This window comes from Eulemur rufifrons, chromosome 2 (assembly GCF_041146395.1).
Source record: "Eulemur rufifrons isolate Redbay chromosome 2, OSU_ERuf_1, whole genome shotgun sequence".
NCBI lineage: Eukaryota > Metazoa > Chordata > Mammalia > Primates > Lemuridae > Eulemur > Eulemur rufifrons.
In genome coordinates, this window is record NC_090984.1 from 55,415,522 (window position 1) to 55,425,986 (window position 10,465).

The 10,465-nt window shown below is 39.3% G+C and overlaps 1 protein-coding gene across 1 annotated transcript; it reads left to right on the forward strand.

Annotated features, from left to right (window-relative positions):
• The first annotated feature begins 3,718 nt into the window (after positions 1 to 3,718).
• On the forward strand, positions 3,719 to 10,017 carry ZNF770 (zinc finger protein 770). Its single transcript, XM_069461953.1, has 2 exons — positions 3,719 to 3,794; positions 7,702 to 10,017. Exon 2 carries the CDS (start codon positions 7,758 to 7,760, stop codon positions 9,861 to 9,863), a length of 2,106 nt encoding a protein of 701 aa, XP_069318054.1. The 5' UTR covers positions 3,719 to 3,794; positions 7,702 to 7,757; the 3' UTR covers positions 9,864 to 10,017.
• The last annotated feature ends 448 nt before the right edge of the window (positions 10,018 to 10,465 follow it).

A 10,465-nucleotide genomic window follows, 5' to 3' on the forward strand; every position in this document is an offset into this window, starting at 1 on the left:
TGCCTTTAAAATATTCCAAGAAGCATATAAAGGATGCTAAAAGTGTGAACTCCTTTCAAGTACCATTATCTTGGATAAAAGGTAGAAAAAGAAGAAAAGAAAAAAATTTTTTTAAAGAAAAAAACCTTTGCATATAAGGCTTTCCTAGCTTCTAGAAAAAAACCTGGTGCTCCAAATTATTTGCTGAATGAGTGACTCTCCTGCCATTCCCCACCCTCCCAACCTGTACCTCACACTCCAGCAACACTGAACTACCTGTATTTCCTATTTGCCATGTTCTCTCTCACTGTGTATCTTCTGTTTGGAGTATTCTCCCTTCCCTACTCCCATACCCAAAGCACACTCTCTTGTCCACTAAACAAGTTCCTACTCATTTTTCTCCCTGCCTCCAACTACCTTCCATGGGCATGGCTGGCTTTCTCATCCCATTTTTGAGGTTTCAACTCAAAAATCACATAACTTCTCATTAAGGCCATCTCTGGCCATATACGAAAATGTGAGCAACCTCTCCATCAAATCTTCATAGCCTCCTTCTGTGCTTTATTTTTCCTCTCAGTTCTTAGTAATATTCAACATACTATATATTTTACTTATTTAATTTGTTGTCTGCCTTCCTCAGTAAAATATAAAATCTATGGAGACAGGGATTTTTGACTTTTTGCCTGATACTCTATCCACGATGCCTAGAATAGGATTTGACACACAGCAAGTGCTTAATATGTAGGATGGATGGATGGATGGATGGATAGCTGATTGAGGCCTCAGCTCAGGAACCATTTGCACCTGAAGCCCCCAGGCAGATTTAAATGTTCCTCTTCTCTGTACATATATTTTCTTATCATATTGTACTTGTTTGTCTGTGTGTTGCTCTCTCCTCTGACCTAAAAACTAATTTAAGGTCCAGGGCCTCACTGATTCATCTTTATATACTTAGAAGTGAATTCTTAGTGCTTGGTATATGATGTGTCATTGAACAAATGAATGATTATTACCCCATTTTACAGATGAGGAAATTGAGGTTCAAAAAAGATAACTTCTAAGGATATAACTAGTAACTTGGAGAGGCAAGACACTAACCCAAACATACGTCAGGTGCCCCCTTTGTTACTCCTTGTCACACTACTTTTCTTTTTCATCCTACCACCTCTGCTTACCATGTTCTGTCCTGCCCCTATATTTTCTATTTATTCATATTCTACCCACTACTAAGTACTAGTTCAAATCTTACTATTCAATGAAATATTCCCTGATGACTCTTATTCACATTTGTCCCTTTTCTCCAAAAAGCTTCTGAGATAACTCTCAGGGTAAATGGGGGAGGTTATGAAGTGGAGTATGTGGCTTAGGGCAATGGCTTATCCAAATCCTAACTGCCTTTTACACTCCATATTCAGGCTGTTGCAAAGGCCTATTTGTTTTGCAGGTAATGGACAAAGAACTAATCCCACCCTCCACTGGTCCCCAATTTCAGGTAGTGTTCTCTCATGATATAGATATCTCTCCTAAGGATTTATGTGGCTGATGATGGATGCAATTGCGTTTTTTTGTTTGTTTTTTTTTTTTATTTGAGACAGAGTCTCACTCTGTTGCCCACGCTAGAGTGCCATGGCATCAGCCTAACTCACAGCAACCTCAAACTCCTGGGCTCAAGCGATCCTCCCGACTGAGCCTCCCAAGTAGATAGGACTACAGGCATACACCACCAAGATCAGCTAATTTTTTCTATTTTTAGTAGAGATGGGGTCTCACTCTTTGCCCAGGCTGGTCTGGAACTCCTGAGCTCAGGCAATTCTCCTGCCTTGGCCTCCCAGAGTGCTAGGATTATAGGCGTGAGCCACCACCACACCAAGCCTGGTGATAGATGCAATTGTCTGTATGATTTGGTTGAGCTGAGTTCCCCAGGAAAAGCTGCAGAATGGGGCATGTTTTTAAGGGTTATCTGGACAAACAGCATCCCTACCTTGGGATTAGCACTCAGGACACCTAAAGCTTTTCTCCTTTCTTCTCCATCTCTGCTTCTGTTGGAAGCAAGGACTTTAACCCTTCCCAAATCTGACTCCTCCAGGGTTCCTACATGAGAAGCAAACACTTATTTCCTAGTAGTTATTTCTTCATATTAACACATTCAAAATAGAAACTTACTTTTCATTGGCCCAGCTGCTTCTTTTTTGGTACAGGAAAATATACCAATATTAGATTTTGTTGTCAACGGTCCTTGGAAAGCAATGACAAACGTTGCTTAGAGTTGAAAAAGTATGTTTTATACTTGCTCTCATTTCCTCATCTCTCAGGGTAAGACAATTACAATCAGAACCTGTAAAAATCCACAATAAATTCTTCTGTAATGCCTGTTATACTTAAAATCCTTAGTAGACACCTTAGCTGTATTAGATACCTTATTCACTAATAATGTGCCCCCTTAGTTTTTAACTGTACTACATTTGGCACTAAATTGTGTCTACATAAAATGTTGAAATCTCTATAATTTGGGAACTAGTAATGAACTAAAAGTGCAGGTTTGGTTATTAGACTACCTGTGTTCAAATCCCACCTTTATCATTTATCAGCTGTGTGATATTAAGTTCCTTAACGTCTCGGAGTCTTGTTTCCTTCATTTTAAAATAGGATCCTGGCCGGGCGCGGTGGCTCACGCCTGTAATCCTAGCACTCTGGGAGGCCGAGGTGGGCGGATCATTTGAGCTCAGGAGTTCGAGACCAGCCTGAGCAAGAGCGAGACCCCATCTCTACTAAAAATAGAAAGAAACTATATGGACAGCTAAAAATATATATAGAAAAAATTAGCCGGGCATGGTGGTGCATGCCTGTAGTCCCAGCTACTCGGGAGGCTGAGACAGGAGGATCGCTCGAGCTCAGGAGTTTGAGGTTGCTGTGAGCTAGGCTGATGCCACGGCACTCACTCTAGCCTGGGCAACAGAGTGAAACTCTGTCTCAAAAAAAAAAAAAAAAAAAAATAGGATCCTATCACTTCATAAAGTAATTGTATTTAACATACAAATGTTAATTAATAAATAATGATAATAGCTCTTTGAGGGTGTATTCCATTAGGAATTACGTGGAGCACTTCATGTGCATTTTATCTAATTGTCAGAACATTCTGAAGAAACTTAAGACGCTAAGCACAGAGCTTTGTACATTGTAGACAACCAACATATATCGAACGAATGAGGCAGAGAGAAGCTACCACAGTCCGCAGTTGGCAGGCCATTTGTAGAGGACGGAGTGGAGTCCAGTTATGTTTCACCACAAAGCCCATGACGCTGACCTCTACACTATATTTCCTTGGGCAATGTACAAAACGCTGAATACAGTCCTGGCACAGAGAGCCCCTAATACAAGGCGTTTTGTTTATCACCGGTCCTCTGCATCAGAGAGGACTCCCCAGTGGGCTTTGAACGCTAACTTGCCAGTTTCCAGTCGGAGCCTACTGGCCAGGGATATGGCGTTTCCTTAAGCAAGGCTTAGGGGTGAAATGGAAAATGCACGCGTTTTCATTCTTCTATTCTCTCTCCCCGGAAATTACCGGAAGAGTGGCGTTAAAGTTGGGGGTGCGCCTCTGGAGTCCTGTCCCCTGGGACCGGCCGGCCACGCGAAGGCGACAACGGCCCTGAAATCGCGGGAATCTGTTTCCAGTCGGACCGCGTTCCTGGGCGCTTCCGAACGCCGCGCCTGCGCGCTCAGCCCGTCGCCGTGCCGGCCCCTGCGGACGTGCGCTGGCTGCCTTCGCGGCGCCTGGGCCGTGAGATGTGCCGTTCCCGGGCCCTTTCCAGCTCCAGGTGCGTGAGAAGGACTTCAGAAACCCGGGTGTGAGGTGGAACGACCCCCGGGGAGGGTCGGGCATGGTTCGATACTGCTAAGGTGCCTGGGGACCCAGAACGGGGGCTCCACGACCTCAGCTCCTGAGCTCCATTTCCTTTCACACTTCCCCGCCTTTTGAGTGCGTCGAACCGGGAGCAGGAATCTCTGAGGAACGCGCGGAAGGGATGCTTTTTCTTACTGTGGCTCGTATCACATGTGGCATTTTTTTTTTTTTTCCTGGCCTCGGCCAAAGCAGTTTTCACCCTTGCCCTTCTTTTCCTGGCGTGGGATTTTGCAGTTTTTGGACGCGGCTCGACCACTAAATGCTTATTGGTTGTGGGCGATTAGGGTGAGAACTAGATATCCGTGTCCTTTGTCCAGTGTAGTCCCACTGGGAGGGAGAGGTGAATGTTCAAGGCCACGAGAGTGGTCCGGGGGGAATGGGGCATAAGAAGTTAAGAAGAGGGAAAGGCTGTGACAAATGCCGACAGAGATTATTCCCCAACTGAAAGTTGTTTGTTTTTCTCAGGTCTTTAATTCCTTGTACATTTACTTTTGTGATATCCTCACTTCATTTTAATGGTATTAGTTAAGACAAGAAAATCAACGTCTTTCAGCCTTGAGACAGCATTGGGTTTTATTGAGGTCAGTTTTTACAGTCTTCCAGCGGAATGTGTCTTGCCCTTGTCAGAATAACTTCCGGGTTGAACCATTGAGCAGATCTACTATTTTTTAAAATTTCAGTTTAACATTAAAGAAATTACACAGTTGTGAGGGATTGGTTTTTTTAAATGTTATCGACAAAAAAAAAACAAAAACAAAAACAAAAAAAAACAAAACCAGTCAGTGGAGAGGACAGTCAGTTGAAATGGGTTTTGGAACTCTTACGAGCACTCTTGTATAATAAGTACGTGGGGGACTGCACTTGGAGCGGTGAGGATCCCTAACCTGACACTTACAAATAGGAGATGAGATCACCCACTTGCACCAATCGTTGTAACAACATAAGGCTCCCAGTAAGTGCTTTCGCACGTGGTAGAAGGCAAGTGACAATAGTATCCAGTCCTAGTGCTGGTGATGATTGATCCAGCATAGTCTTGTTTGGGCACAGAAGATGTAGGTAGCCAATCCCTGTTATGATCAGAGATAGTTGTCTAGCGTGTGACTTTTTAAGGCATGTTACACATAAGCATTTTTTAAAGGGAAGGAGAAGCATATTAAAAGAATTGAGTCTGGGTCAAGATCTAAATCCTATGTGTGATCGTTCAGTCCTGACCTTAGGCAATTACTAGACTTTGCTTGGCTGGCCTCATGGGGGCCCATACTGGACTTGGTACATGGCCAGGGCACTGCCGTTTTCTGGAGGGAGTTTCAGTCAGAGACTCACCCTTCCCCTCCTGCTAGCCATGCTCATACGATGACTTCTTACCTCCATTTGGAGGCCCTCATATCCGACCCTGGCTGAGGTTCTTTTTTCTCTATTTTTGACTCAGGTCCTTTCCACTCATAGACCTCCCCTCTTCCTCTCCTATCCCAATGGTCCATGTGGCAGGAGCCTTTGTTAGGGGCCCCGCTGCAGTGAGAGGATTTCTTCAAGTGCACTGCATCCATGTGACCCTCACCTAGTGTCCTTCTGTTTAATGGACCGGTAACCAGTGCCTTTTTTGCCTATTGCTTCCACTGTAGCAGTAAGTGAATAAAGGCTTATTACTTTCAGTCTGGCTCATTGTCCTGATTGACTACCTTGATACCTAATTGTTCTATGGGAATTAAATAAATTGCCAAGTTCTTGGCAGTTCACTGGATTCATGATTTGATTTTAATCCTCATGACTTTTGCTCTGTTGTCAGCCTGTTTAGGGATTTTGGAGGTTGTTCATCTGTAATTTCTCTCTTAATGTGGTGAAAATGCATATCCATAGCACCAACAGCTGATTGTTGCTATGATGGAAATCTGGATATATGTTATATTTTATAAATTAATATAGTGGTTTGCAGTCACCTTATTTTGTTTTGCTTTGATTTGTGTGGCGTTTTGGCCTCTAATTAGATGATTTTTTTTGATAAATATTTTAGAATAATAGGGTCAAGTGAAGACAACTGAACACTGTTGCTTTCTTTACTAATCTTGTCTCATCCTATGGGCCCAGATCTTTATAACCTTAATAGATTACTTGGCCAATTTGAATAAAGTGATTGATTTGTTGTAGGTTCCTCTGTCTAGTCTTATGTGAAGAGGTGTGTTAGGAACAGCTTTCACAAATGCTTTTGCCTCTTCCTACAGAAGTTGCACAAAACAATATTTATCTTTGCTATATGGCATGCAATCTGATACTTTGTATTTAATTAAACAAAATTTATTAAACACTAAGTTGACTTCATTGTCCATTAATGAGTAGTGACCTGCAGTTTGAGAAACACTGTAATAAAGCAACTAGAAGAAGATATTTGCTCAATATTTTTTTTTGTTTCTGATTCAGATTGCTGAAGAGAACCACAATGGGTGTGTTTGTGATTTTGTATTTAAGGTGTCTTCATCATAACACAAATATGTTGAATGTTTGCCAAATCAGCTAACCAAAGAACTCTTGAGTTTCTGATAGACTTACCTGATATGCTTATCAACTCTGTGATCTCAACCACAGGACACAATGGAATGAGAGGACTAGCATGGGTTTTTTTTTTTTTTTTTTTTTATCTTTGACCCCCTTATTTAAGGGCAATGCAGTGGTAGAAGACTAATGAGAAGAAAATTGGCTTCTCAGATGAAAGAAAAGATAGGGTGTAAGGTGGTTGTGAAAGCACCTGTTAAACTTTTTGTATGTGTCTTACAGAGGTATATAGGGAAGGCATTTTTATCTTTATATTAATTCTAAGACTAAAATGACCCTTTTATTATGTTTCCTGACAAGTAAACCACACTCAACTTTCAATTACTTAGTAATAGATAAGTATATAAGTAACCAATTTGTCAATCTTATTGCCTCTGTATTTGTCTTTTGAGAATTACATAACAAACTGGAAAGGAGCAATAGAAAGAACTATAGTCAGTATGTTTATGTCTTAGAAACCCTAAAATTATTATTAAGGAGATGGGGTAATTTTAAAATTTGATTAGTGTTGAGCTAAATAATAACTTACATTTATATATTGCTTCATAGTTTTCCAACAAATTCACATGCATTATCTGCATGCATTCTCACAACTTGGTGTGGTAAGCAGTCCAGGAGACGTTTTCCCTATTTTACAGATGAGGAATCTGTTTTCTTCTTCTCATCATCAATTATATAGTGGCAAATCCAGGACTAGAACCTAGGTCTTCTGAGAATTTTCTCCCAGTCCACATTGTCCTTCTTGATCTAAAGAAGGAATTGAGAGTAAGTAGTATTAATGTTGTGGCTAAGAACTCCAACAGTGATAAGTGAAATGTTCTATTCTCAGAAAATGTCTACAATGTGCTATGACTGAATGCAACTACACCTTATTTTTAGCATTTTAATTCTTATACACTTTACCTTTCTATCCCCCATTTAAAAAAAAATGACAAAGCAACAAAATATTAACAAATCTTAATAGTGAGATAGGAAAATTGGAATTAAAAGGTCTGTTTAATGTTAAAAAATCAATTCAATCTTATGTACCATCTCAGAAAAATAGCTTAAAAATTATATAGATTTTTAGATATTTCTTTTCCTCATATCTGTATATGTGTGAAGTTAATTTTATGATTCTAAAGTATTCATCTAAAATGATTAACTTGTAAACATAGGAAAAGTCCAGATTCTCCTTTACCCTTAAGATCTTCAGCTAAAGAACATCTTAAATTATTTCTTTTCATATGAATAAAGAATTTTAAAATTAATTCATTTTTATTTTTAATTTTTAGACATCTGTGGAATTTAAGAACACTATGGAGCTCATCAGAGTGTATTACTGAAGAATATGATGGCTGAAAACAATTTTGAAGTGCGAAAGATTCAACAGCGTGTAGTAGCCAACAAATTACCTAGAAACAGGCCATATATTTGCAATATTTGCTTCAAGCACTTTGAAACACCATCAAAATTAGCTAGGCATTATCTCATTCATACTGGTCAAAAGCCATTTGAGTGTGACGTGTGTCACAAAACCTTTAGACAACTAGTTCATCTGGAGAGACATCAACTAACTCACAATATGCCTTTTAAATGTAATATTTGTCAGCGCCACTTTAAAAATTTGAAGACATTTGTGAAGCACCAACAACTTCACAATGAAACCTATCAGAATGATGTTAAACAGGTCAGAAGATTGCTGGAGGCCAAGCAAGAAAAGCCAGCGTATGGAGTGTTTAATACTTTTACCACAGAGGAGAGATGGGCATTACACCCCTGCTCTAAGTCTGATCCCACATATAGTACTACGAAGAGAGGAAAGAATGTTCATGCATGTACAATCTGTGGCAAGATGTTTCCGTCACAATCAAAACTTGATAGGCATGTTCTCACTCATACTGGTCAGAGGCCTTTTAAATGTGTCCTGTGTAGTAAATCTTTCCGACAGTCAACTCATTTAAAAATCCACCAACTGACACATTCAGAAGAAAGACCTTTTCAATGTTGTTTTTGTCAAAAAGGATTTAAGATTCAAAGCAAACTTCTGAAGCATAAACAAATCCATATGAGGAGTAAGACTTTTCAGGCTCTTTCATTAAAGGTGAAGAGTCCAGAATCATGCCCTCTGCCTAATAAATTAAATGCAAATCAAGATGGTTTTGAAAATGGTGATATGGATGAATCTGAGGAGAATAATCCACTTGATGTCCACTCTATTTATATTGTTCCTTTTCAATGTTCAGAGTGTGAAGAGTGTTTTGAATCAGAGCAGATTCTCAATGAGCACAAGTGTTTTCCTGCCAGAGGTGGCAAAATTCCAAACAGGCTCAAAAGAAGCTACAACTATAAAACCATTGTTAAAAAAATCCTGGCGAAGCTTAAACGTGCTGGGGGTAAAAAATTAGATAACTTTCAATCTGAGAAAAAAGTATTTAAAAGCAGTTTCTTGAAAAATCGTGATCATCTTTCTGGTGAGCAGAACTCCGAACAAACCCAGAGGACATTTATGGGCTCTCTTGGCAAAAATGGAACATACAAGACAGTTGGCAATAAAAAGAAGAAAACACTGACTTTACCATTTTCTTGGCAAAAGCAATTCCAGAGCCAAAATATGGGAAAAAATTTAAAAGGTATCCTTACAACAGAAAACATAATAACCATGGATAATTCAGTGAATAATAAAGACTTGGCAATCTATGGTTCACCAGGTGAGGAATTCTTTAGTAACTGTGAGGTACTTCAGTGTGGGTTATCAGTTCCAAGTGAAAACATACATACTGGACATAAGATGTGTCCTTGTGACAAATGTGAGAAAGTATTTCCTTCTGTCTCCAAACTACAAAGACACTATTTAATTCATACTGGACAAAGGCCTTTTGGCTGTAATGTTTGTGGGAAATCTTTTAGACAAGCAGCTCACTTAAAAAGACATACACAAACTCATATTGAAAAGAATCCTTATAGATCTCTTTACCCAGCAGAATTTGGAAATTTGAACAAACTTTTCATTCATTCTGGTGATAATGTTAACTGTAATGCTTCCCAACAAAGTCAGGCTCTTGGTTTTCAAAAACATGAGGTCTCAGAGTCAGATCAAATATCAGAAATAGACAGTAAGGCAGAATCAAAGGATTTAGTTCTTGGTACCCACTGTAGGCAGCCCTATCATTCTAATTCACTTTTAGAATCAGAGCAGGGCCATCATTATTACAGTTATGCAGGGCATCAGGAGAGAAATGAGCATGGCCTGCTTTACTATTGCAGTGTTTGTTCTAAAAGTTTCCGATCTCCTTCTAAACTGGAAAGACACTATCTAATTCACGCAGGGCAGAAACCATTTGAATGTTCAGTTTGTGGCAAAACATTCAGACAGGCTCCCCACTGGAAGAGACATCAACTTACTCACTTTAAAGAACGACCAAAAGAGAAAGTGGTTTTAGATTCGGTTGAGTAACTGAAACAATTGCTAATAATGTGTCGTCTCTGATGATCTTAAAGCCTGTATTATTTAAAATGCATTTTTATCAAAAGGCCTGCATTAGATTGATATCATAGGGAGTTGCTTGTCCCACATAGTAAGGAGGTAAAATACGTAGAAGATTAATATGTTTTAGGAACAGCCAAATTAATTTTTAGAAGGAAGAGCATGATTTGATGCCATGAAGTAAGCATTTATTTTATTTTAATATTATAAACATGTGCTTTGGCTGTATTGAAAGTTATAAATCTATGATGCTGTACAAATAATTCAGCCTCATTCACTTTTTAAAGGAATTATTTCCTTTAAGGAGACATGCCATCTCCTTTTGCCTTTTACCGTTTTGAGGTATACTCAAAAGACTGAGAGGCAAAAATTGGCTTTTAGTTCCAGCAAATAGCCCCTATATTTCATTTATTTTACCTTTCACGTGAAAGCATAATTTTGTCCACATACAGCTCAAACTGCATTGCAAAATGTTTTTTCTTGTAAGTTTAAGAAACTGTAGAGGCAATAAAAAGTGAAAATGGATGAGAAAATTATAGCAGCATTTTCACTGGTCTTTTCAAAGCTATTCT

What these genes read in the sequence shown, in the direction of transcription:
- ZNF770 (XM_069461953.1), top strand. Translation starts at nt 7,758, where the DNA reads ATGATGGCTGAAAACAATTTTGAAGTGCGAAAGATTCAACAGCGTGTA.